This window comes from Crinia signifera, chromosome 6 (assembly GCF_055691185.1).
Source record: "Crinia signifera chromosome 6, ASM5569118v1, whole genome shotgun sequence".
Lineage (NCBI taxonomy): Eukaryota > Metazoa > Chordata > Amphibia > Anura > Myobatrachidae > Crinia > Crinia signifera.
In genome coordinates this window covers 64,773,739-64,799,263 of record NC_139222.1, presented here as the reverse complement: position 1 = coordinate 64,799,263, position 25,525 = coordinate 64,773,739, and the positions used below count along the sequence as shown (strand labels likewise).

General features: G+C 43.1%; 1 protein-coding gene across 2 annotated transcripts in view; it reads right to left on the bottom strand.

The window, feature by feature from the left end:
• Positions 1 to 966: 966 nt before the first annotated feature.
• MTG1 (mitochondrial ribosome associated GTPase 1) overlaps positions 967 to 25,525 on the bottom strand; it is a 36,561-nt gene continuing 12,002 nt past the window's right edge. For both annotated transcript variants that reach the window (XM_083146155.1, XM_083146156.1), the window contains 8 exons: positions 20,372 to 20,452; positions 13,810 to 13,866; positions 12,692 to 12,782; positions 12,496 to 12,557; positions 10,376 to 10,472; positions 8,699 to 8,780; positions 3,430 to 3,542; positions 967 to 1,179 (listed from right to left, as the gene is read on the bottom strand). In XM_083146155.1, coding sequence (XP_083002281.1) covers positions 1,082 to 1,179; positions 3,430 to 3,542; positions 8,699 to 8,780; positions 10,376 to 10,472; positions 12,496 to 12,557; positions 12,692 to 12,782; positions 13,810 to 13,866; positions 20,372 to 20,452 — 681 coding nt within the window. In that variant the 3' untranslated portion in view covers positions 967 to 1,081. The remainder of the gene's footprint in view (positions 1,180 to 3,429; positions 3,543 to 8,698; positions 8,781 to 10,375; positions 10,473 to 12,495; positions 12,558 to 12,691; positions 12,783 to 13,809; positions 13,867 to 20,371; positions 20,453 to 25,525) is intronic.

The following is a 25,525-nucleotide window of genomic DNA, read 5'->3' as shown; positions in this document are numbered from 1 at the left end:
TTTGTCTTGAACAACATGTTCCAGACCTATACATTTTAATAAATGGGGGTTGCTCATTTGGCAAGTGTTAAAATGTCACATGACACAAGAGTTATCAGTTTTAGTTTTGTATAATGCTCTAGCACTCGCTCTTTTTGTCTTGCTAATATACGTTTTTCCACAATTACAGATCAACATATAAATCAAGGCATGTAGATACCAGTAGGTCTTGAAATCTATCCATATATATTTCTGATTGTTCTTCAAAGTATTCTACTTGACTCAATTCCTTCTCAATCTAAGTAACTGGGAATAAGGTAGGGTTGTTTTCCCACCTATCAAAAGGACAGATTTCAAATAGTTATTACTATCCATTGGTTTAAAATACGCAGATGTATTTATGCTTGCAGTCTCCTTATTAACACACACAGTCAGATCTAAAAACTGTATTTCTGACTCGCATGCTGTACGTGAACCCCAAGTTATATTCCTTATTATGTAGGGACTGTACAAATGATTTAAAAAGTATTTCTGAACCAACCCATACTACTATAAAATCATTGTTATATAGTTTATAAATATTCAAATTCTTTTTATGAGGCTTTTCATTGCATATAGACGTCTGCTCTGGAATTTGTAAGCGCAAGCTCTGGGACTTACTCTGGGATATGCAAGCGCTAGCTCTGTGACTTACTCTAGGACTTACTCTGGGATTTGCCAGCGCAAGCTCTAGAAACTCCTTTTGTATCTGCTTGCCAAGTGCTAGCTGAGCTCTGTGCTACCAGTTTTTATACCCACTGTGACATCATTATGACAAGTCTGGAAAAGGAGGGTGTCAGGACTTTTCCGGACTAGACCTCATTCCCTATTCTGAAACTTTTGCCGGCAAATAATTCCTACTTTATATAGTATTTTTTTATAAACATTTATTAATTGTACATGAAAGTGCTGCTGCAGATATAAAACTGAGCACATATAGTCCTGATATTGAATCAACCTTTTAATAGCAGAGATCTTGTATTCCATGTAGACACACAGATAAGGGCAGACTTTCCACTGTCAAACACAGATCTTTAGGCTCCATCAGTTTCGTTGCACAGCATTAATCCAAAGTCAGTTTACCAAGATCTCCTTTTCGGAAAGTACGAATGAAGTCGTAAGCAGCAGCAGTGTAGTTTGGCAAAGTAATATTCACATTTCCTATAACAAGGTACATGGGTAAAACCACTTATGATGCTAATTAATAAGGCAAATAAAATATTTTAAAATAATAAACCAAAAACAAAAAACCACCACACAGTATAGGCTTCAAATGACCAAATTACTTTTGGAATAGTCAATGTAGTAATGAACCTGGGTACTTCTGTAGTTTCACGGCGCCAGCATGGCGCCGTGCTACTTCCGGGTTCTACGCTCGCCACGAAATATGTCAAAAAAAGTTACTTAACTCCATGCCAACATGGATAGTTGATACCCCCACTATCCATGTTGGCATGGAGTTGATTTTAAATAGCGTGGCGCCGTGAAAATACAGAAGTACCTGAACCTGTTATCGGAGCAGTCTATCTATTTAAAAAGCACTGTCTTACTGATACTTGTGTATTATCTGGGCAACCGATACATTGCATGTATCGGTTAAGGCATGCAATGCGATGGTACCCAATTTTGTCCCTTTACCGGGAGGAGTGTACAATTTTTATATCGCGTCGCATCGCATGCCTTAACTAGTGACATGCGATGCGACGCGATTATACCCGATAATACATTGTACAGGCACCCTGATGCCTGATTACAATGTGAAATGCACCCCCATACCCGTTTTTTAATTATACACCCACCCTGATGGGTAATTACTATGTGAAATCCTCCCCCCCCCCTGTTGTTAACGCCACCCCAGTATCAACGCCAACCCGAAGCGTGGCGAGCCCGTGAGGGGCGTCCTCTGACCTTTTCCTACCCCCACTATCGACGTCGGTGCAGAGTTGATTGCATATAGTGTGGCGAGCGCAGTGAGCCACCGAGCCCAAAGCGTGGCGAGCCCCGCGAGGGGCCGCGTATTACTTCACACGTATTCCGCGTGCGCTCGCCATGCTTCAGGCTCGGTGGGTCGCTGCGCTCGCCACACTATATAAAATCAACTCCACAACGACGTGGATAGTGGGGGTATGAAAAGGTCGGAGGACGCGTACCGCCGCCTCTCGCCACGCTTCGGGTTCGCGTTGATAATGGGGTGGCGTTAACAATGGGGGGCCATTTAACATATTAATCACCCATCAGGGTGGGTGTACAATCAAAAATCGGGTCTGGGGGGGCATTTAACACACCCTGTACGTTACCTCGTAATTTGTTTTTTGTTTGCTATGTACGGCGCTGCGGACACTTTGCGGCGCCTTATAAATAAACGTACTACTACTACTACTACTAAGAATCAGGCATCTGGATGCATGTGCGATTAAAAATCGGGCCCAATCGCGTCGCATTGCATGCGATATGATTGTATGCGATGTGATACGATATGATTGTATGCGATTTTTAACGTGCGATGAAAAAAACGGGCGCCCAGATAATACACATGTACCGTCTTACCTGCTGGCAATGGTGATGCGTGGGACCGCGCATCTCATTCGCTTGAGGCTATACAGACAGAGCGATAAGTGCTCCATTTCTAAGCAATCTAGTCAGATCACTTAGAAATGGGGTGAAAATCGTCCAGTGTGTATGCCCCTTACCAGTAGTCTTTATTTACACATAAAAAACAAAAACATTATTTAAATACGTGGTATGTCAGATCCCGGGTCCAACCAGGCTCCGACCTGGGTCTGAAACATTTACATTAAACTCAGGTTGACCATTATACAGAGGTCGACCCAGGTTTTACCCTTTTTATAACCCGGGTCGAATTGCCGGGTTGCTTGACCCGGGTTAAAAGTTTTGGTGCTTTCACACCCCACCTTGACCCGGGTCATTACGTCAGCAACACGGCAATTACTCGGGTCCGAGGTGCGGAGTGAAAGGGGCCTTCGTAAACAGATTCATACCGGCCAAAAAGAGTGCTCATAATACTGAACTTGGTGCAGAATTGAATAAAGGGGCATGTACAGGGTGCGATTCTGACCATTTTCACTATGTGATTTCCTCTTGAAGTGCAAGGAGCTGATTTTGGCTACAAGCACTTGTGATTTTGATGAACATGATACATGAACATTACAAGCGGCATTGTGAAAATAGTCTATTTTTCCTTGCGGAACTGACCCATCGGTATCACGATACGCAAGCAGGGCAAACAATGTGAGATTTTGGCAAACTTTCCATACAATTTTGATGATCGAGTCAAAATTGTACACCAAAATCGCACCGTGTGTATGCACCATAACTTGACTACAGGAGGCACCTAAACAACACAAATAATTAAATCAAACCTTTTCTACTTATAGTTTCCCAAGTACTTACCAACACCAGTTAGGGCGGTCACCCTCTGTGTCTTTCCCAGTTTAACAGCAATCTTCTTGAGAAGGGTTTCTGTGCTGGAGCAGGGACCGTCCAGCTCATAATGTTCAACATACCTGACAGACACAAACATAGTCAACATGGAAATAAGATCAAAGTCACATTCACAACAGATATACAAATTACCTCGCATTGGATGCAAAAGATTACAATTATCGTAAGGTGAAGTAGAAAACATATCTACCTTGTAGCACTACCTATACATATACATATTTTGTGCTGCAGAGAAGGGTTTAGGGGGTTGAAACTATGAGAACCTGAGGTCTGTTATGTTTGATATTAGCTGATGTATTTTTCACCATTTTTTAGGGTCAAAACATGTGAAGTGGGTTAAGCTCTGTCCGCAGTGACGTCACCATTACAGATTAGAATATTGGACACTAGATTATAATTTTCAGATCCGTCTGTCCAGATGTCAAGTGAGAAACTACTGTAAACAATGATGGAATTCTGAGGTCCTGCTCCAGGTGTGGGAACCCACAGTGGAGCGATCCAAGGTTTTTTTTCCATTGTCAGGTGAACAATGTCTGTGCACAATTGAATCTCATGTTCAAACAAGAAAACTTCTCTTGAATTTTTTTCCCAACTGCTCCGGATTTTTGAATCAAAGGACACCGACATTATTACACCCCTATTATTTAGAAGTCATATGTATCCCTGAGGAAAGCACAGCCAAATCCACAAAAAATGAGGCATACCAAAAACCAGAAACCCCGGTGAAACACCACCTCAGAACACCATCATCATCTGGGATTTTGCATTAGCTATCCAGTGCAAAATTGCTTGTTCACCAGATGTGATTTAAGACTTGATACCATAGATAACTTTTTTTTTTTTTTACCAGTTTGATGCAGACTGGAAAATGTATTGGCGAGAAATATAAACCATATCTCCCAGAAGGTACGGTAGACTCCAGAAGTTTGGGAGTAAAGCACCCTCCTGGAACATGCATATTATTCTTATAAAGTGGGTGGGTACTTGTGACTTATCTGGGCGCCCGATTTTCTTCATTGCACCTAAAAATCGCGTCAGATTGCATGCGATGCGATTTGCCGCGATTTTAATATGTGAAGGCACCCAGATGCCTGTTTCATATGTGAAATGGCTCCCCAGACCCCATTTTTAATTGTATACCCACCCTGATGGCTAAATGCCCCCCCATTGTTAACGCCACCCCACTATCAACGCCAACCCGAAGTGTGGCGAGCGCAGCGAGCCTGCGAGGGGCGGCGGTATGCGTCCTCCGACCTTTTCATACCCCCACTATTCACGTCGGCGTGGAGTTGATTTTATATGGTGTGGCGAGCGCAGCGACCCACCGAGTCCGAAGCGTGGCGAGCGGACGCGGATACCTGTGAAGCCCGCGAGGGGACGCGTATAGCGGGGCTCGCCTCGGTGCGCTCGCCACACTATATAAAATCAAGTCCACGCCGACATGGATAGTGGGGGTATGAAAAGGTCGGAGGACGCGTACCGCTGCGCTCGCCACGCTTCGGGTTGGCGTTGATAGTGGGGTGGCTTTAACAATGGGGGTCATTTAGCCATCAGGGTGGGTATACAATTAAAAATGGGGTTTGGGGGGCCATTTCACATATGAAACAGGCATCTGGGTGCCTGTACATATTAAAATCGCATCAAATCGCATCGCATGCAATACAATAGCATACAATGCAACGCGATTTTCTCTTCAAGGGAATTTCAAGGGAAATCGCGTCACATCGCATCAAATCGCATGCTTAGGGTACTGGCATACAATTTCAACATCGGGCGCCCAAATTCTCTAATTAGCATGGTGAACTCGGCCCATTATGAGGTCACAACTAATGTTATGTGGGTTTTATTTCCAAATATAGATAGAAGTTTGTGGTTGCTGTGGCTCCTTGTGAAACATCTATGGTTTATGTATTGAATCAGAAAACTTTACAAAATAGAAGTACATGTTTATGTGCACACAATTAGGTCTTCCATCAAGGGATCATTTCTTTAAGAACCCACCCAGACAAACCATTGCTTAAATTGGTTACCATCCCATCAAATATGATCAGACACACCTGCTGAACCACTGCTTATTTACAATTCAAACAAGTGTTTCCAGATAAGTGATATTGGCACCTTTTCATATACAGAAAATGGTGTATTTTCTAGTGATTGCATTTGGTCTTGTTTGGGATCCAATTGCGTGCAGCTCTGTATTATACCCAACAACATGGAGACTCACTGAGGATACTAATCAAATGATATATGAAACTTAAACACAAACTCAGCAGAATGCGTAAAAGCTTGGGTAAAAGTATAGGAGACATAGGGGGAAATTTACTAAAGAAAATTTGTAAAAAAAAATAGGTGTATTTGTATCCAGAAATACACTTATTTTTTACATTTACTATCCCGAAAATATGGCAATTCGTAGTCGTATTGATGTGCTATTAATACGAATTGCCGTTTTTTTCGGGATAGTAAATGTAAAAAATAAGTGTATTTCTGGATACAAATACACCTATTTTTTTTTTTAAATTTCCTTTAGTAAATTTCCCCCATAGTGTCAATGAAACTAACAGGGAATAATGGGGCCAGAGAAGTACTTTTAATTCTTGGTCATGGTTGTCCAAACTACTGTCGGACATTCCTAGCGGTTGTTGGACAATCCCATCCACTCCATGGACGACAACCAGCATGTTTAGGTGTACTTGATCTGCAAGAATGGATTTATAACCAATTGGCCGAGAGTGTTTTCCACATGTATAAGTAGGTCCAGAGAATGCCAAGAAATATTGCCCAAACCACAATGCTATCTCCGCCAGCTTGTGTTCTTCCAGCAGTAACAGGGTGTTTGCTTTCCGATGTTTCGCATCTGACACGCCAACGTACATTCATTCAATGAAGCCGAAAACATGACTCATCGTAGAAGGTAAGCCTTCTCCAATCAGCGGAGGCTCAGTTTTTATAAAGCAGCGCAAATTGAAGCCTTTCCCACCGGTGCATATTAATTAATATAGATGCAGTGACCATCTGTTTGCTTCGGAGACCCATACTCAGCAATTCTGGTAGCCCCCAGGATCGTTTTGCTGTTGAGCCGCACCACTTTAGTGAGCTGTCGTCCCGAACGCACCGCCATTCACATTTCACATCAATGGCACTTATGGGCATATACGGTCTGGTTCTATGTTTTGGTTCTATTTTTTGATGGATACGATATTGGGGGGGGGGGGGGGGGGCTGGGATATCACCCCCTGAATACAATTAGGTAAGCACAAGGTATCTGTTTGTGGATGTGACATTCACTATTAAGTTTATGTATAAGCACCCATATAATTAGATCTGGTACACTGCATTTTCTTGAAGCATATTTTACACTTATTGTAAATTTGCTGTTTTACTGTGATGTCACTTTATTCGCATAAAGCATTTGTTTTTTTGTAAATCTTGTACTTCCAACAGTATGTGCAATATGTTGAATATTTTTGCTTAATAACACAATGGCGGAGTGACACTGGCCAGGAAATGAAACATCCATTGGAATATAATACCTTTACAGATAAGAAATCTGGTCATAAATACTACACTAGATGGTGCTGTCTTCTCAATTATCTCATGCAGAGTATACAAAACACGATGTGTGTACCCGGGAAGCGGTCATCTATTAGAATGAACTTAGGTCTACAGTCATTAGGTCGACCCCACTAGGTCGACTGGCAGGAAGGTCGACATGACTTAAGGTCGAATTTGCATAAAGGTCGACATGAGGATCATGTCTATCATCCACTAGGGCGTGGAGGAGGTTATTAAAGCTGTGCCCGAAGCATAGAAAGCAATGCGAGGGTCCGATTCTCATTGCAAACTGTGTCCATGTCGACTATGTCGACATTCGGATAAAAAAACCTGTGAAAAACCCATGTCGACCTTATAACCAGTCGACCTTCCGCATGTCGACCTTTATGCAAATTCGACCTTCAGTCAAGTCGACCTTGGCCCATGTCGACCTTAAATCAGGTCGACCTTCCTGCCAGTCGACCTAGTGGGGTCGACCTAATGACTGTAGACCTAAGTTCATTCTGACAGATGTACCGATTCCATATACCCAGCGTGTCTCAACCCGCATCGATGCTGGCAGTGACAAAGCAATGTTGGGGGGGGGGGGGGGGAGGGAATGGAGGCCTTGGCATCACTAGCAACATCCCCCCATTGAGCTTTAATATAACAAATATGAAAATCAGCAAGAACAAATTAGGTTAAGGTTTGGAGGGGTGTCTATCACCTTTAGAGATCCATTATTGTAGAACAATAGTTATTTTGGAGAAAAAAAGCAGCCATCCATACTAAGGTGAGAGGCGATACAATTCTATCTGTTACAGTATATCTTAAATGGTTCTTTTGAAAGAATATGTTGCATTTAGGGTTACCACCTAGGACCTTTAATTCCGGACACATGTTAATTACACAGGTTCTGTGGCAGTTTAAAATCAGGTGAAGTGGAGTCTTGAAGTCAGCCAGCCACAGAACCTGTGTAATTAATATGTGTCCGGAATTAAAGGGACTAGGTGGTAACCCTAGTTGTATTCCACCACAAACACAAACTATTCTCTGTTACTACATATATACCATACCCTCCATCATGACCAAGTATAATTGCCATCACCTGTGGTGACACACCTTTCTTATCAATTACCTAGATCACACAGGTGATGGCAATCATACATTAAGAGGGAAGTCCGGGAGCAGAGCATTTTGTACCTAATGGAATGGGTCATGTTGGAGGGTATGATATACAGTACAGGTGTTCATGTCAACTGGCACATAATATATAAAGATATATCCCTGTTACCTATACTACTGAGATAACCATGTTACCTGTTGGATACCTTACTGCCTTGAGAATGGTCCTGTAGGACCAAAACGTCGGCAGGCTCCATATTTTTGACCCATTAAAAACGGGACATCGTGCTCCTGAGAATCTCTGATACTTTGAAGTCTGGTGAGTGCTGTTTTCCCTCACGCGAGTTTCTGTATTTATATACTGTAGCACTGTTTTCATTAACCCTGCTATCTATACGGCACCCTAGCGGCTACCTCGACACAGGGGTGAGAGTGCAGGTCTTGTGCACACACACACACACACACACACACACACACACACATATATATTCTAAAATAACCAGCATATGAATAAGTATTTCATTTGTAACAGAGATATCACAAACCTTGCTCATCTCACCTATGTTGTTGATGTTCATTAAGAGTATAAAGGAGATAATCCGCTATTAAATCCTCTCCCACCAAGTGATCAAGGATTGTTCCTTAACAGAAGTAAACAAAAAAATACAATACTGTTTATAATTGTTTTTATCTAGATCTTAATATAAAGATAATTCTCGTTATCACTCTTGCATACTGTGGGGGAAATATAATAGGATGAGAAATTCAGAAAGTGAGAGATTTGGTAAGAAATTTCCAGTTATTTTAAAGAGGCAATCATTTACACGGTAAAATCGGAGATTTCTTACCAAATCAGATACTTTCTGAATCTCTAATCCTATTACATTTCACCCCATATTTTCTCATATAAACATCTTTCCCCCTGCATCTTATGGCTTCATTTGAAAAAAGCTACTCTTACCACCACCATAGTGTACCCAGATTACCTTTATGACGCAGGTCAGAAGTCTGAGGATATCTTTTGTGGATAAATCCATTAAAAAAAAGTAATGTTTAACATGGTGTGACACCTTTAGGAATCAAGACAATGGGCCTAATTCAGACTTTATCACATTTTATTCTTAAAATGGACAAAACCATGTGCACTGCAGGTGGTGCAAATGTAACATGTAAAGAGAGGGTTATGGTGTGTACACACAGTGCGATCCTGCAGCCTCTGATATCGATTAGAGAGGGTTATCGTGTGTACACACAGTGCGATCTGGCAGCCTCCGATATCGATTAGATGACGTCTGTGTGTGTGTGTGTGGGGGCATATGGGAGCAGGGGCCACGTTGCATCAAGCAGCCTTATTCCGAGACACAGTCTGCTGCACAGTCTATTTTATACTTTTGATTCCGATGCTGCAGGGCCGCGCATCGAGATCGAATCACGATCAAGTGTGGAAAAACATGGCAATAACTTTTCTATGTCTATATAGTCAAAATCGATAGCCTATATCGCACCCTGTGTACACAGCTTTAGATTTACGAGGATGTGTTCAACTTCAAACTGAAATCTAAAATGGTGTAAGAAAAAAACAGCCAGTATTTACCCTGCACAGATACATAAGGGGATATTTAATCTCCTGCCGCGATTCCCGATGGGGGAAATGGCGATGGGGCCCTATTAAATGCTGTATTCCTCGACAGCATTGAACGGGGATCTCGGCAGAACCTGCCTGACTTCACAAGTAGTCGGGCACGTTCTGTCGAGAACGGCCAGGAATTGATGAGCTCCCAGCCGCAGCTCGCCGATTCACGCAGCCACGCCCCCTTCTTGGCACTCGGCAGGCGGGACATTGAATCCCACCTGCAAAATCTTAGTCGAGCAGACCGAGAACGGGACAGGGTCACCGCAGTCTGGATGGTGTGGGTGAGTAGAGAATGGTCCACAGTGTCGTTAGCAGCAGTATTAGATCCTGGTCTTGGTAATGAATTATTGAGACCAGCATACACTGGGCACTCTACTTTATATAAGGAATACACTGGGCACTCTACTCAATTAAAGAAGTATTAAAGAACAGGATAAACTGGGCACTCTACTTAAATAATGCCATTAAATCATACCCAGAAAGTCTGAGAACAACCATGCACAGGCCAGATAAGTGAACAGCTCAAAAAAACAGGAAGTGCTACTTTTACCTGTTTTAATGATCAATTATGTCAACATGTATTTGCAAACTAAAAGTTCTTACCACAAAGCGCTAGCTTCATTCCGGTCTCAACAGACTCAATGCGGGGCGAAAGGACCCCTGGTGTATCCAGGAGATAGATGAGAGGATTCTCTGACATCTGTAATGGACAAAACAACATCAAAATAAACAGTGGCAGTATAGGCTGGACACTTGCTTTCTACATACCAACACAATTCACACAGGGCCCGAGATAATCCTACTTTTATGGAATTAGCTATTTAATACCTAGGAGTGCAGCATGCTGACTTCTAAGCCATTTACTCAACATTTGTTTTCTTTAAATCTTCACTGTCTGCTATCAGAACCAACTCCCAAACTTAGTACAAGATTTGTCAGGGAAGCACGGCAACCTGCTTACACTGTCTAAAGATGATCCACCATTTCACGTGTGAGTACCATATCCATCTGGTGTTTGGGTTGAATGGTAGAATCAAACAGGGCACCATAAAGATAATGACCACCTACACTCATATCCTTCACCAAACTCTTAATGCTTCCCATCAGAAGTTCCCTAGGGCCAGATTCTCTAAGCTTCAAAAGTGATAAAATGGAGAGTGATAACCAGCCAGCCAATAAGCTCCTGCCTGACATTTTTCAAACCTAGCCTGTGACATGTCAGGCAGGAGCTGAATGGCTGGCTGTTTATCACTCTCCATTTTATCACTTTTGAAGCTTAGAGAATCTGGCCCATAGTCTTTAACCGCTGCAATTTGTGGAGACATACAGTATGAAAAAGTAAGATCCTAGTAGTCCAAAATAATAACAACATGAATGTGAATTTGGACTACAAAAATAAAAGCTTTTGCATTGCTGTGGTACAGTGCAAATTGGCCCCTCAATGCAAAGTGAGTCAATGAGCCTTATAAAATGCATAGTCAATGAAAAGGAGCAATGCTTAATGATATTATTTATGACTGAGATTTTTATTGGCAAAACTGAACATTAGGAACATTATATATATATATATATATATATATATATATATATATATATATATATATATATATCCTCATGAAATGGCATTTCCCTATAAAGCTTTGTCACTGTAGCGGATAGTTTCTAGTACAAAAAAATTATTAAATAGGGTTTATCATTAGTTAAAAGCCCGTCAAAATGAATGCATCTGCAATGTACTTCACTTTGAGCTGTGACAGTTTTTAATCCACAAACTCTCCACCCACCCCAAGTCCCTATATTCCCCTACCTCCAATCTGTCTTCACCGCTCCCTATCTCCAGCAAGTTTGAAACAGAACATGCTGCTTTCACACCGCAAAACCTGCTTAGACCAGGTATTTAAAAAGTTTTTAAAATGGGTCAGAGCAAGTTTAATCCCTTTCACATCGCATGTAAATACCTGGTGTAAAGCAGCATCAGATTCAACCCGTTTCACCCATAGAAACCTGGGCAGTTCGGTCCCCCCTCCCCTAGTACCTGGGCGGGACAGTCCAACCCCCCCACCTCCCCTGGTACCTGGGCAGCTTGCCCCCCCCACTAGTATGTGGGCAGCGCAATCCAAACCCTCTGCTGCCCCTGGACCAAGGCAGCCCCCCCCCCCCCCGGTACCTGGATAGCCAGCCGGTAATCCAGCCAACATGTGTCCATGCCTCGCTGTGGACAGGGGAGCCGGGATCAGATGCTGCAGCAGGGGAGACGAGACCCCGGTCTGGGGGTGAGGATACGGGCTGCAGGGGGCAGGCACTCGTCCAGTCTCCCCAGTGCCACACAGCGCAGGGTCCCTTCAGGGAATACTGTTTCAGACCGCAAAAAAAAAACGGGTCTGAAACGGGTAGGACCCTGCATTTTTACAGTTTCCATAAAACTGTTTTTTTTTTTGGGGGGGGGGGGGGGGGGCGGTAAAATCACTCTGCACCTTTCAGACCGCACAGATTACCGTTTTAAAACGGTTAAAAATCTGCAAAATACCGTTTCTGTAGTGCGGTCTGAAAGGGGCATCAGTGTCCATGTAAAAACTGCTTTCCCTTTCTATTATGACGACCATCGAGTGGCCTCTAGTGGTCACTGGTGGTACTTCACTTGTGTGGAGCAGTTAGCCTTTTATATAATGTATGTATTGTTTGAATGCCTCCAGATAAAATAACTTGCATGTAATGAGACAAACCTGTATTTTACAAAGAACCGAGCGGGTGATTCCAGGTTCACCCCCAACTTTAGAGGCTTTTCCTGGAGATAAAGAAATAGACACAAATGAAAAAGAATGCAGGGGAGTGTTACCATGGAAAATAAAGGTCACAATTTTCCAAGCAACATGTAACATTTGCACGGTTAACAAATAGGGTATAATGGAGTGAATGTACCTTTCTTCAGATGCATCCTGCGCAGCGCGTTTATCAGTGAGGATTTTCCCACATTGGGAACTCCAGTTACCATAATGCAGGTTTCTGCGGACTGTCGCCATATAAAAAGAACACACAGAGTCAGGCATATTTGGAATACTATAGGAGATGAGTTCACAGGATCACTCTGCAGCCATATATATTAAAAAACAAAACCCCAAAAAAGGTACTTGTTTCCTAGCACGGCCACACCGATTTACATCGGGGTGGTCGTGTCGGAAAAATCGCGTCGATCGCATCGCATGCGATTTGGTCGCATGCGATGCGATCGACGCGACCGACCCGATTTTTTGATTGAATGAAATGTAAATCGGGTCCCTGGGACCCGATTTTTCATTGGATTCAATGTAAAATATTCCCAACCCCCCCAAATGTAAAAATATTTTTTAACATTGAAGCCTATGGAAAAATCGGGGGCATCGCGTCGGTCGCGTCGGGACCAATGTTAATGGTCCCGACCGACGCGATGCCCCCGATATTGTGTCTTAGCCGGCAAAATGGACCTGATTTCAAAGGAAATCGGGTCCATCGTGTGGATCGTGTACCTTAACTTAAAGGTACACGATCCACAAGATTGTGGCCGTGCTAGGAAACAAGTACCCAAAAAAAAAAATAATTTACAGAGAGCATAAAGACCGTTTTTCAACACTTGAGTGAATGTTATCTCAGAGAGCTTTAGGTCCCACAGCCACTGGCATTAAAATTTGCGTGTTTACAAACATACCTATGGGGCTTATACATCAGTAATTAATTGGGCCATTTCCCTGTCCTAATGAGGACTAGCTTAAAATCCAACGTTACACAATTATAATTCACTGATTCTGCCCCAAAAATTATAGCAATCGTTGAGGGATTTTTTAGCATGTAGAATTATGACTGCATTACACAGAAGCAGGTACGAGTTTGTAATTGTTGTAGTGTAGTTTTCTGCATGGAGGCCAAAGGTGTGTCTTCTAATACCCTCCTGATTGAGAGTATCGATGCTAGTTATAACTGCATGTCAAAAACACTTGTGCTATATAGATGGAGCTTATAAGAAATCTATCATCCAGTTATAGTTCTTTGCCTTATAAGCCAACCTCTGCTCTGTGAAAACGAGGATTAGATCCAATGCATTCTGTAAGGGCTGGAACAATCTACAATGAAACGAAAAAAAATTAAAGGAGACAAGTTAGGACAAATTTGGCTTCATTTAGAAACCGCAATTTACATGAAAGCCCAAGAACACATTTTAAAATGCAGCTGAGGAAAAGGGAGGCCAAAAAGTGGTACACCATCCTACAAATGTGCCAAACTATGGCTATGCGCACATTAATGCAGCTAAATACAGAGGTTTTACAAAAGAAACATGAACTATTTTATGAGGAGGCTACATATGCCCAATACTTGTGCAATACGGTCAAATACCTCTGCCAATTTTATATAAACATTGCAGAGCACTCCCAAAACATGAGCACCAAACCTCCAGCCACCCCATAGTTTCTCCGGCAAAATGGGGAGAATGTTGGGTAAATATTCTGAAGCCTAGAAGTTATGGTCTATGCACAAATTATCTAATTTTTTACTTTAACCCTTTGAGTGCCAAGTGAATTTGTCAACATAGGTGTAAAAATTGCCAAGTAAACATTTGTATTCATCATAATGACCTGTAATGTTTACCTTATACAGAAAATATAATTTTTGAATTGTTTACACATTTTTTATTTGAAATTATATAACAAATGTGAGCAACGCTGGCATTTTTAGCAGATATTTTGGTACTCTTTACCTAGAACGGCGCCCGCGATTGGCATCACGGGCGTCGGGGGTAAAAAATCGCGGGCATCGCGGGCATCGCATGCACATAAAAAACGGGTGCGACGCGATGCCCGCGATTTTCCCATAGGGATCAATGTTAAAAGTGAGATTGGACGCGATTTTAGTGTTAAATGCCTCAATGCCCACGATTTTTACATAGGAAACAATGTTAAATGGGCCACAGAGCCCTAATAGTCCCCCTGAAGTCTTAAATGGCCCCCACAATTTTTAACACCACCCCACGATCAACGTGAACCCGAAGCGTGGCGAGGGGCGGCGGTACGCGTCCTCCGACCTTTTCATATTCCCACTATCCACGTCGGCGTGGAGTTGAGAATAGAATAGTGTGGCGAGCGCAGCGAGCCACCGAGCCCGAAGCGCGGCGAGCCCCGCGAGGGGACGCGGATACCTGTGAAGCCCGCGAAGGGACGCGTTTACCTGTGAAGGTATCCGCGTGCGCTCGCCACGCTTCGGGCTCGGTGGCTCGCTGCGCTCGCCACACTATTCTATTCTCAACTCCACGCCGACGTGGATAGTGGGGGTATGAAAAGGTCGGAGGACGCGTACCGCCGCCGCTCGCCGCGCTTCGGGTTGACGTTGATCGTGGGGTGGCGCTAACAATTGTGGGGGCCATTTCAGACTTTATGGTGACTATTTGGGCTCTGTGGCCCATTTAACATTGTTTCCTATGGAAAAATCGCGGGCATTGAGGCATTGAACACTAAAATCGCGTCCAATCTCACTTTTAACATTGATCCCTATGGGAAATCGCGGCCATCGCGGGCATCGCATCGCACCCGTTTTTTAGTGCATGCGATGGTCGCGATGGGCGCCGTTCTAGGTTAAGAGTACCGATATTTTACACATCTCTCGCAGAGATGTTGGCACTCAAAGGGTTAATAAATCTTTATTGTATGAGAGACTGCAAAAATATGATTTTTGTTCATACCTGTAAAAGTTCTTTTTTCGGGTGCCAGACAGGATCCCGACAGGCATTTACCCGACGTCGGGAACCCGACTGTCAAAACACCAACAGCCGGGTTCCCGACGGCTATTTTCCCTCGTGGGGGTCCCGCAGCGTGGCGAACCCGCAAGAGGCTTAGTTGCGCTCACCATGCTGTCTGGGTCCGGCCAGTCGGGATCCCGACATCGTGCTAATGACGGTCAGGATCCCCACTGTCGGACCCCTGTACCACACCCCTTTTTTCAAAGTCCATTGGGGACACAGGGATTGAAACTGGGTAAAGGTGTCCGGGCTCCCTCCCCCTACATACTGCCTACAGGTCCAGTTAATTAAACAAGCCCAAGGTATAGAAGGATGAGGAGAAGGAAACCCAGCATACACTCAGTTTAACATATGCACACATTAGAGGTAAAAAGTGGAACCTACAACAATGCAAAAAGAGCCCCGCAAGCCAGGTGTGTAAGGGTGGGAGCCTTGTGTCCCCCATGAACTTTGAGAAAAGGATTTTTACAGACAAGTACACATCTCCTTTTCTTTGTCACCTCTGGAGGGCACAGGAATTGACACTGGGTCATCCCAAAACTGTCCCTTTAACCCCTTCATGACAGAGCCAGTTTGTGCCTTCATGACAGAGCCCTTTTTTTCAAATCTGACATGTCTCACTTAAGTGGGGATAACTTTTTTTTGCTTTTACTTATCCCAGTGATTTTGAGATTGTTTTCTCGTGACACATTGTACTTCAAGTTAGTGGTAAATTTGGGTCGATACAGTCTGTGTTTTTTTGTGAAAAATACCAAAATATCGTGAAAAAATGGAAAATTTAGCAATATGCAAAATGTCACATTTTCTGCTTGTGAGACAAATAATCATACCACTCAAAATAGTTAATAACTAACAAAGACCATATGTCTACTTTATGTTGCAATTATTATTTCAACCTCCTTTTCATTTTTTTGGACACTAGGAGGCTTCAAATATGACTAGCAAATTCTCAAATTTTCAAGAAAATTTCAAACACTGATTTTTTTAGGGACCAGTTCAGTTCTGATGTGACTTTGAGGGACTTGTATGTGAGACACCCCCATAAATGATGCCATTTCAAAAACTGCACCCCTCACAGTATTCAAAACAGCATTTTGGAAATTTGTTAACCCTTTAGGTGTTTCACAGGAATTAAAACAAAGTGTAGGTGAAATTTCAAAATTTCATTTTTTTTTCGGATTTTCAATTTTAATACATTTTTCTAAGGAACACAGTAGATTTTACTAGAGAAATGTGACTAAAAATTGATTCCCCCAATTCTTTGGTTTTCATAATTATCCTATATGTGGCCCTAGTGTGCACGGTGACCAAACCACCGGCTTCATAATAGAAGGAGCACCTACTTGATTTTGGAGCCTCCTTTTTATGAGATTATTTTTTAGGCACCATGTAGGTTTCTAGGCACCATAAGATGCTAAAAGTTAGGAACCCCCCCACAAGTGACCCCATTTTGCAAACTACACCCCTCAGGGAATTCATCTAGGGGTATAGTGTACATTTCAAACCCCCAGGGGTTTCACCAATTGTGGTACAACTGGGCAGTGAAAATGAAAAAAAATAATTTTTCATTTTCACAGCTCAGTTGTATCAAAATGAAATGAAATGAAAAATTTTGAGCCAGATCTGCATTTTTGTGTAAAAAAATTTAATTTTTTACACAAAAATGCAGTTCTGGCTCAAAATTTTTAATTTTCACGAGGAATGAAGGAGACAAAGCACCCCAAAATCTGTGCCCCAATTTCTCCCGGGTACGGCAATGCCTCACATGTGACCAAAAAATACCAGTTGGGTGCATGGCAGGACTCAGAAGGGAAGGAGTGATTTTTGGTGGTGGAATGAATGGCGGGTGCTATGTCGCATTAGCAAGACCCCCGAAGCACCAATACAGTGGAACCCCCCCACAAGTGACCCCATTTTGGTCACCAGCTTTGGGAGGGGGGCTGGCGCTGCGGCTGGCGGGGGGGGTGGGAGGGGTGCTGGCGCTGCGGCAGCCGGGTGGGTGGGAGGGAGGGGGGCTGCCGGGTGGGAGGGGGGGGGGGCTGGCGATCGTTGGTGATCGGTGCGGTATACGCACACACACACACACACACACACACACACACACACATATATATATATATATATATATATATGTGTGTATATATATATATATATATACATATATATACATATATATACACACACATATATATATATATATATATATATATATATATATGTGTGTGTATATATATATATATATATATATATATATATATACACATTTGCACATTATTTTTTATTTTATTTTATTTTTAACTTTTCCAGCAGCAGCATGATGCTGCTGCTGCTGCTGCTGCTGCTGCGGGGGGGAGGGGGGAGGAGGGGAGCGCAGCGTGCGCTCCGGACGTAGCGGTGGAGCCGGGGGAGCTGCTGCTGCTGCCGGGTGAGTGCCCGGCGGGTGGGAGGGGGGTGCTGCCGCTCGGTGGTGATCGGTGCTGCACCGATCACCACCGTTTTCTGTGTTACCGAGCGGCTTAGCCGCCGGTAACACAGGAAACGCTGTGATTGACTGTTCAGATTTGAACAGCCAATCACAGCGATCGCCGACCGGGGGGGGCACCCCTGCCCCCCCTGGGCGGCGAGGGGGGATGTCTGCTGTCAGGGACAGCAGACATCTCCAAACTGTCACCGCGTCTATAGACGCGGTGACAGTTTAAAGCCATGACGTATATATACGTCAACGGTCGGGAAGTACTTCCCGACCATGACGTATATATACGTCAAATGTCGTGAAGGGGTTAAGCAAGGGGATGTCTCCTAAACTGTACCCCTAATGGAGTTGTGCGGAGTACCCTTAGCCCAAACACAACATCAGCGGAGGCAAAAGGTGTAAAAGAAAAGGAAAATATGGGCAGAGGACCACGTGGCCGCTTTACAAAGCTGCTCCAGAGGGGCCATCCTGAGCTGCCAAGAAGTGCCCACTGACCAGGTGGAAAGGTAATGGCATATAGATCCACCCCAGAGTAGGCCTGGTGGATAGTCAAATGGAGCCATCTGACCAAAGTCTGCTTACTAGCTGCCCAGCCCCTTTCTTAGTCATACATGAGAAAGAGAAAATCTGTCTTAATGAAGTCCCTTGCCCTGTCCACATAAATAGTGTAATTCGAATGCGATAACGATCCTTCTGATTAATATGGTGTGTACAGAGAGGCTGATCTGGTGGCTTCTGATATAGATTTGGATGGCCATGCTGCATTGAGCAGCATGTCCCTCGTCCCGAGATAGCAGATTCAGACTCTGCTGCACAATCTAGTTCTACTTTTAATTCCAATGCAGTGGGGAAGTGGATAGGGATTGAATAGCGATTTGCACTAACTTGCTATCGATTTTGACTATATAGTCAAAATTTATAGCCCAAATGGCACTGTGTGTACACCGCTTTAGAAACTACCTTAGGGTGGTAACCTAATCATATCCTAAGAACAGTACTGTCAGTCAAAATTAAGAAATGGGGAGCGAGAATACAGATACATGATGGGCCAATCCAATGAAGAAGAGAAATACTTTCTTCCATGTAAGCCAGAAAATGTCCACGGTGACCAAGGGCTCAAAAGGAGAAGACTGTAGAGCCTGAAGTACTAAGGACAAGTTTCCCAGAAATAAATAAATATAGTATATAATTTATTTATTCAATGTTATGCCAAGTTTTGTCTCCCTGTACTGTTCCTTTGTGCGGTGCTGTGAAACACTTGTGGCGCCTTATAAATAAAATTATAATAATTATAATAATAAATCTAGTATAAATAAGGCAAATAAATGCCTTATTTATACTAGAATTCCTCATCTGATTTTATTAAGATAGCTTGTCTTTGAATTTTCAACATCCTTCTTAAATACATGTGCTCAAATCTGTTCCCTATATCAGTAGTTCCCAACCCTGGTCCTCAAGTACCCCCAACAGTGCACGTTTTGCAGGTCTCCACACAGAATCACAGGTGAGATAATTAGCTCCACCTGTGATCTTTTCAAATGTGCCTGAATAATGAGTGCACCCGCCGGGTGACCTGGAAAACATGCACTGTTGGGGGTACTTGAGGACCAGGGTTGGGAACTACTGCCCTATATTGAAGATGCGGGCTAGTAAGGGAACATAAAGGGCAGTATTCAATGAACATAATCACAGCGTGCAGCGAATCCTGTTTAGGATTCGCTGCACAGTCGCCGTGTTCCGCAGCCTCGCTGTCCCCCTGCTGTCCCCGTATTCAACGTCGCAGGGGCTCGCTGCCCCTGACGGAGAATCTTAACCCCTGCGGCGTCCTGCAGGGAGCCTGGGGACGGCAGCAGGCAGGGAGATGGAAGTCTCCCTGCCTGCCCCAGAATGTATGTGGAGGGGAGGAGGGCTCCCCAGGACCCAGGCAGCACAAGCTGCCCCCCGGGAGAGCTAGCAGGGGACCAGGTATTCACTGCTCCTGATCGTGCATATGTAATGATCGGGAGCAGTGAATATATGAATATCTAATGAGCGGCTCTCGGCCCCCTGCTGGCTGTTATGTGTAATAAAAAAAAAAAAGAACATGAATAAAAATAGCATGCCTCTTCACATAATAAAATTCCTGATTTTTTTACACCAAATGTAAAAAAAAAAAAATTATTTTAAAAATTCACATTCCACTTCACCATGAAAAGATGGCGATTTGCTACACGGTGACTCACGGCGAAAATCACTTAGAAAGATGGCGAAAAGTGCATGTTGAATAGGGTGATTCACTTTCTGACACAAATAGCACAAATTTGCCGTGAAACATGGCGAATTGGCCTCATTGAATACTGCCCAAAGAGACTGAGATTCTATTCACCTGCCGAATGTTTTCATCCCTTGTGCAGTCCGTGTAAATGACCTTTCTGATTCCCTGTTTCTGTAGTTGTGCGCTGATCCTCTGGAAAAATACAAACAAGAGAGAAGTAAAACTTGGTAGATCCTTAAGAGGTTGTAATAACCAAATAGAAGTTAAACATGAGGATGAAAAGAGATGTGAAAGCTGTTCAGAATTTCTGTTGTGTGTAACAATAGGTACACACCACAACGATCAGGACCATGAGCAGATCGTAGGATGGTTGTACAATCTGTTGGAGCACACAATCTGCAAATGATCTGCATACGATCTGATCTGGATCTGTATCCAGTTGAAGGGATCGTTTACAAATCCTGACTGCAGCAGGAAGGATCTCCAAAAGGACCAAACGGCCAGCGGGGACGGCCAGATCGGAATCAGATCTAAAACATGCACATACAATTGGTCGAAATTGCATCGAAATTGACAGGATTGAGGCCAAATCGGTTTGGTGTGTACGCAGCATTAGTGTGCCTCTGTTCTGAGACCACCAAACAAGCTCGCAATAGACTGTACTGCATATGTACCAAAACATATTTTAGGACTTCAGTTGGGAGTGTTCCCTTCTTAAAATGTGTGGCTAATTAAGTAAATAAAGGAAAAGATCACCTGTGCCCTTCTTACAGATGATTAGAAAAACCAAGAATCATCAGAACATAGAAAAAACAATAACCTTGCATTGCACTTTCATGAACAGTGATGATACAAGTAGAAGAGAAGTAAAAAATGAGAATGAAGACATTGCCTATTCCAACCATTAACCCCTTCCTGACAGAGCTAGTTTTTGCGTTCCTGACAGAGCCATTTTTTTCAAATCTGACATGTCTCACTTAAGTGGGGATAACTTTTTTTTGCTTTTACTTATCCCAGTGATTTTGAGATTGTTTTCTCGTGACACATTGTACTTCAAGTTAGTGGTAAATTTTCGTCAATACAGTCTGTGTTTTTTTGTGAAAAATACCAAAATATCGTGAAAAAATGGAAAATTTAGCGATTTGCAAAATGTTAAATTTTCTGCTTGTGAGACAAATAATCTTACCACTCAAAATAGTGAATAACTAACATAGACCATATGTCTACTTTATGTTGACATCATTATTTCAACTTCCTTTTAATTTTTTGGGACACTAGGAGGCTTACAATATGAATAGCAAATTCTCAAATTTTCAAGAAAATTTCAAACACTGATTTTTTTAGGGACCAGTTCAGTTCTGATGTGACTTTGAGGGACTTGTATGTGAGACACCCCCATAAATGATGCCATTTCAAAAAACTGCACCCCTCACAGTATTCAAAACAGCATTTTGGAAGTTTGTTAACCCTTTAGGTGTTTCACAGGAATTAAAACAAAGTGTAGGTGAAATTTCAAAATTTCTTTTTTTTTGCAGATTTGCAATTTTAATACATTTTTCTAAGGAACACAGTACATTTTACTAGAGAAATGTGACTAGAAATTGATTCCCCCAATTCTTTTGTTTTCATAAATATCCTATATGTGGCCCTAGTGTGCACGGTGACCAAACCACAGGCTTCATAATAGAAGGAGCACCTACTTGATTTTGGAGCCTCCTTTTTATGAGATTATTTTTTAGGCACCATGTAGGTTTCTAGGCACCATAAGATGCTAAAAGTTAGGAACCCCCCCACAAGTGACCCCATTTTGCAAACTACACCCCTCAGGGAATTCATCTAGGGGTATAGTGTACATTTCAAACCCCCAGGGGTTTCACCAATTGTGGTACAACTGGGCAGTGAAAATGAAAAATTATTTTTTTTACACAAAAATGCAGTTCTGGCTCCAAATTTGTCATTTTCAGAAGGTATGAAGGAGACAAAGCACCCCAAAATCTGTGCCCCAATTTCTCCCGAGTACGGCAATGCCTCACATGTGACCAAAAAATACCAGTTGGGTGCATGGCAGGACTCAGAAGGGAAGGAGTGATTTTTGGATTTTGCAGCTCAGATTCTGGTGGAATTTTGGTGGGTGCTATGTCGCATTAGCAAGACCCCCCAAGCACCAATACAGTGGAACCCCCCCACAAGTCACCCCATTTTGAAAACTACACCCCTCAGGGAATTCATCTAGGGGTATAGTGTACATTTCAAACCCCCAGGGGTTTCACCAATTTTGATACAAGTGGGCAGTGAAAATGAAAAATTACATTTTTTTACACAAAAATGCAGTTCTGGCTCAAAATTTTTCATTTTCAGAAGGTATGAAGGAGAAAAAGCACCCCAAAATCTGTGCCCCAATTTCTCCCGAGTACGGCAATGCCTCACATGTGACCAAAAAATACCAGTTGGGTGCATGGCAGAACTCAGAAGGGAAGGAGTGATTTTTGGATTTTGCAGCACAGATTCTGGTGGAATGAATGGTGGGTGCTATGTTGCACCAATACAGTGGAACCCCCCCACAAGTCACCCCATTTTGCAAAGTACACCCCTCAGGGAATTCATCTAGGGGTATAGTGTACATTTCAAACCCCCAGGGGTTTCACCAATTTTGATACAAGTGGGCAGTGAAAATGAAAAATTACATTTTTTTACACAAAAATGCAGTTCTGGCTCACAATTTTTCATTTTCAGAAGGTATGAAGGAGAAAAAGCACCCCAAAATCTGTGCCCCAATTTCTCCCGAGTACGGCAATGCCTCACATGTGACCAAAAAATACCAGTTGGGTGCATGGCAGGACTCAGAAGGGAAGGAGTGATTTTTGGATTTTGCAGCTCAGATTCTGGTGGAATTTTGGTGGGTGCTATGTCGCATTAGCAAGACCCCCCAAGCACCAATACAGTGGAACCCCCCCACAAGTCACCCCATTTTGAAAACTACACCCCTCAGGGAATTCATCTAGGGGTATAGTGTACATTTCAAACCCCCAGGGGTTTCACCAATTTTGATACAAGTGGGCAGTGAACATGAAAAATTACATTTTTTACACAAAAATGCAGTTCTGGCTCCAAATTTGTCATTTTCAGAAGGTATGAAGGAGACAAAGCACCCCAAAATCTGTGCCCCAATTTCTCCCGAGTACGGCAATGCCTCACATGTGACCAAAAAATACCAGTTGGGTGCATGGCAGGACTCAGAAGGGAAGGAGTGATTTTTGGATTTTGCAGCTCAGATTCTGGTGGAATTTTGGTGGGTGCTATGTCGCATTAGCAAGACCCCCCAAGCACCAATACAGTGGAACCCCCCCACAAGTCACCCCATTTTGCAAACTACACCCCTCAGGGAATTCATCTAGGGGTATAGTGTACATTTCAAACCCCCAGGGGTTTCACCAATTTTGATACAAGTGGGCAGTGAACATGAAAAATTACATTTTTTACACAAAAATGCAGTTCTGGCTCCAAATTTGTCATTTTCAGAAGGTATGAAGGAGACAAAGCACCCCAAAATCTGTGCCCCAATTTCTCCCGAGTACGGCAATGCCTCACATGTGACCAAAAAATACCAGTTGGGTGCATGGCAGGACTCAGAAGGGAAGGAGTGATTTTTGGATTTTGCAGCTCAGATTCTGGTGGAATTTTGGTGGGTGCTATGTCGCATTAGCAAGACCCCCCAAGCACCAATACAGTGGAACCCCCCCACAAGTCACCCCATTTTGCAAACTACACCCCTCAGGGAATTCATCTAGGGGTATAGTGTACATTTCAAACCCCCAGGGGTTTCACCAATTTTGATACAAGTGGGCAGTGAACATGAAAAATTACATTTTTTACACAAAAATGCAGTTCTGGCTCAAAATTTTTCATTTTCAGAAGGTATGAAGGAGAAAAAGCACCCCAAAATCTGTGCCCCAATTTCTCCCGAGTACGGCAATGCCTCACATGTGACCAAAAAATACCAGTTGGGTGCATGGCAGGACTCAGAAGGGAAGGAGTGATTTTTGGATTTTGCAGCACAGATTCTGGTGGAATGAATGGTGGGTGCTATGTTGCACCAATACAGTGGAACCCCCCCACAAGTCACCTCATTTTGCAAACTACACCCCTCAGGGAATTCATCTAGGGGTATAGTGTACATTTCAAACCCCCAGGGGTTTCACCAATTTTGATACAAGTGGGCAGTGAAAATGAAAAATTACATTTTTTTACACAAAAATGCAGTTCTGGCTCAAAATTTTTCATTTTCACAAGGAATGAAGGAGACAAAGCACCCCAAAATCTGTGCCCCAATTTCTCCCGAGTACGGCAATGCCTCATGTGTGACCAAAAAGTGGCAGGACTCAGAAGGGAAGGAGTGATATTTGGATTTTGCAGCACAAATTCTGGTGGAATGATGGTGGGTGCTATGTCGCATTAGCAAGACCCCCCAAGCACCAATACAGTGGAACCCCCCACAAGTGACCCCATTTTGCAAACTACACCCCTCAGGGAATTCATCTAGGGGTATAATGTACATTTCAAACCCCCAGGGGTTTCACCAATTTTGATACAACTGGGCAAAATTACATTTTTTTACACAAAAATGCAGTTCTGGCTCAAAATTTTTCATTTTCACAAGGTTTGAAGGAGAAAAAGCACCCCAAAATATATGCCCCAATTTCTCCCGAGTATGGCAATGCCTCATATGTGACCAAAAAATACCAGTTGGGTGCATGGCAGGACTCAGAAGGGAAGGAGTGATTTTTGGATTTTGCGGCTCAGATTCAGGTGGAATGAATGGTGGGTGCTATGTGGCATTAGCAAGACCCCCGATGCACGGTGAATTGATGGACCTAATAATCCATAGATGTGTGGTATATTTTAAAACACTCCTTTATGCAAAGGCCGGGTTTGTCAGGGCAAGTTTCACAGTGGAAAATAGTTTCCTTTCTTATTCCCCTTTTATAACAAACTTTGCACCTTTTTTGTGTCCTGCCCTTTTTTGCAGTGGAGGGGATTTCGTTGGGAAAATGCTGCCCTGGTACAATACGGGGGCCAGTACTAGAAGTACTGGGGCCCTCTGCCTGCTGGTTCCCAAATATCAGGCCCTTTATGACTTCCTCTTGAAAGTGCATAAATGTCCCCCTCTGGCCGGTAGAACGGAATAGCACGTAAGCGTTATACAGTGCCATCTGGATGATATACACGGCCAGCTTCTTGTACCAGATTTTTGTTTTCCGCAGGGCA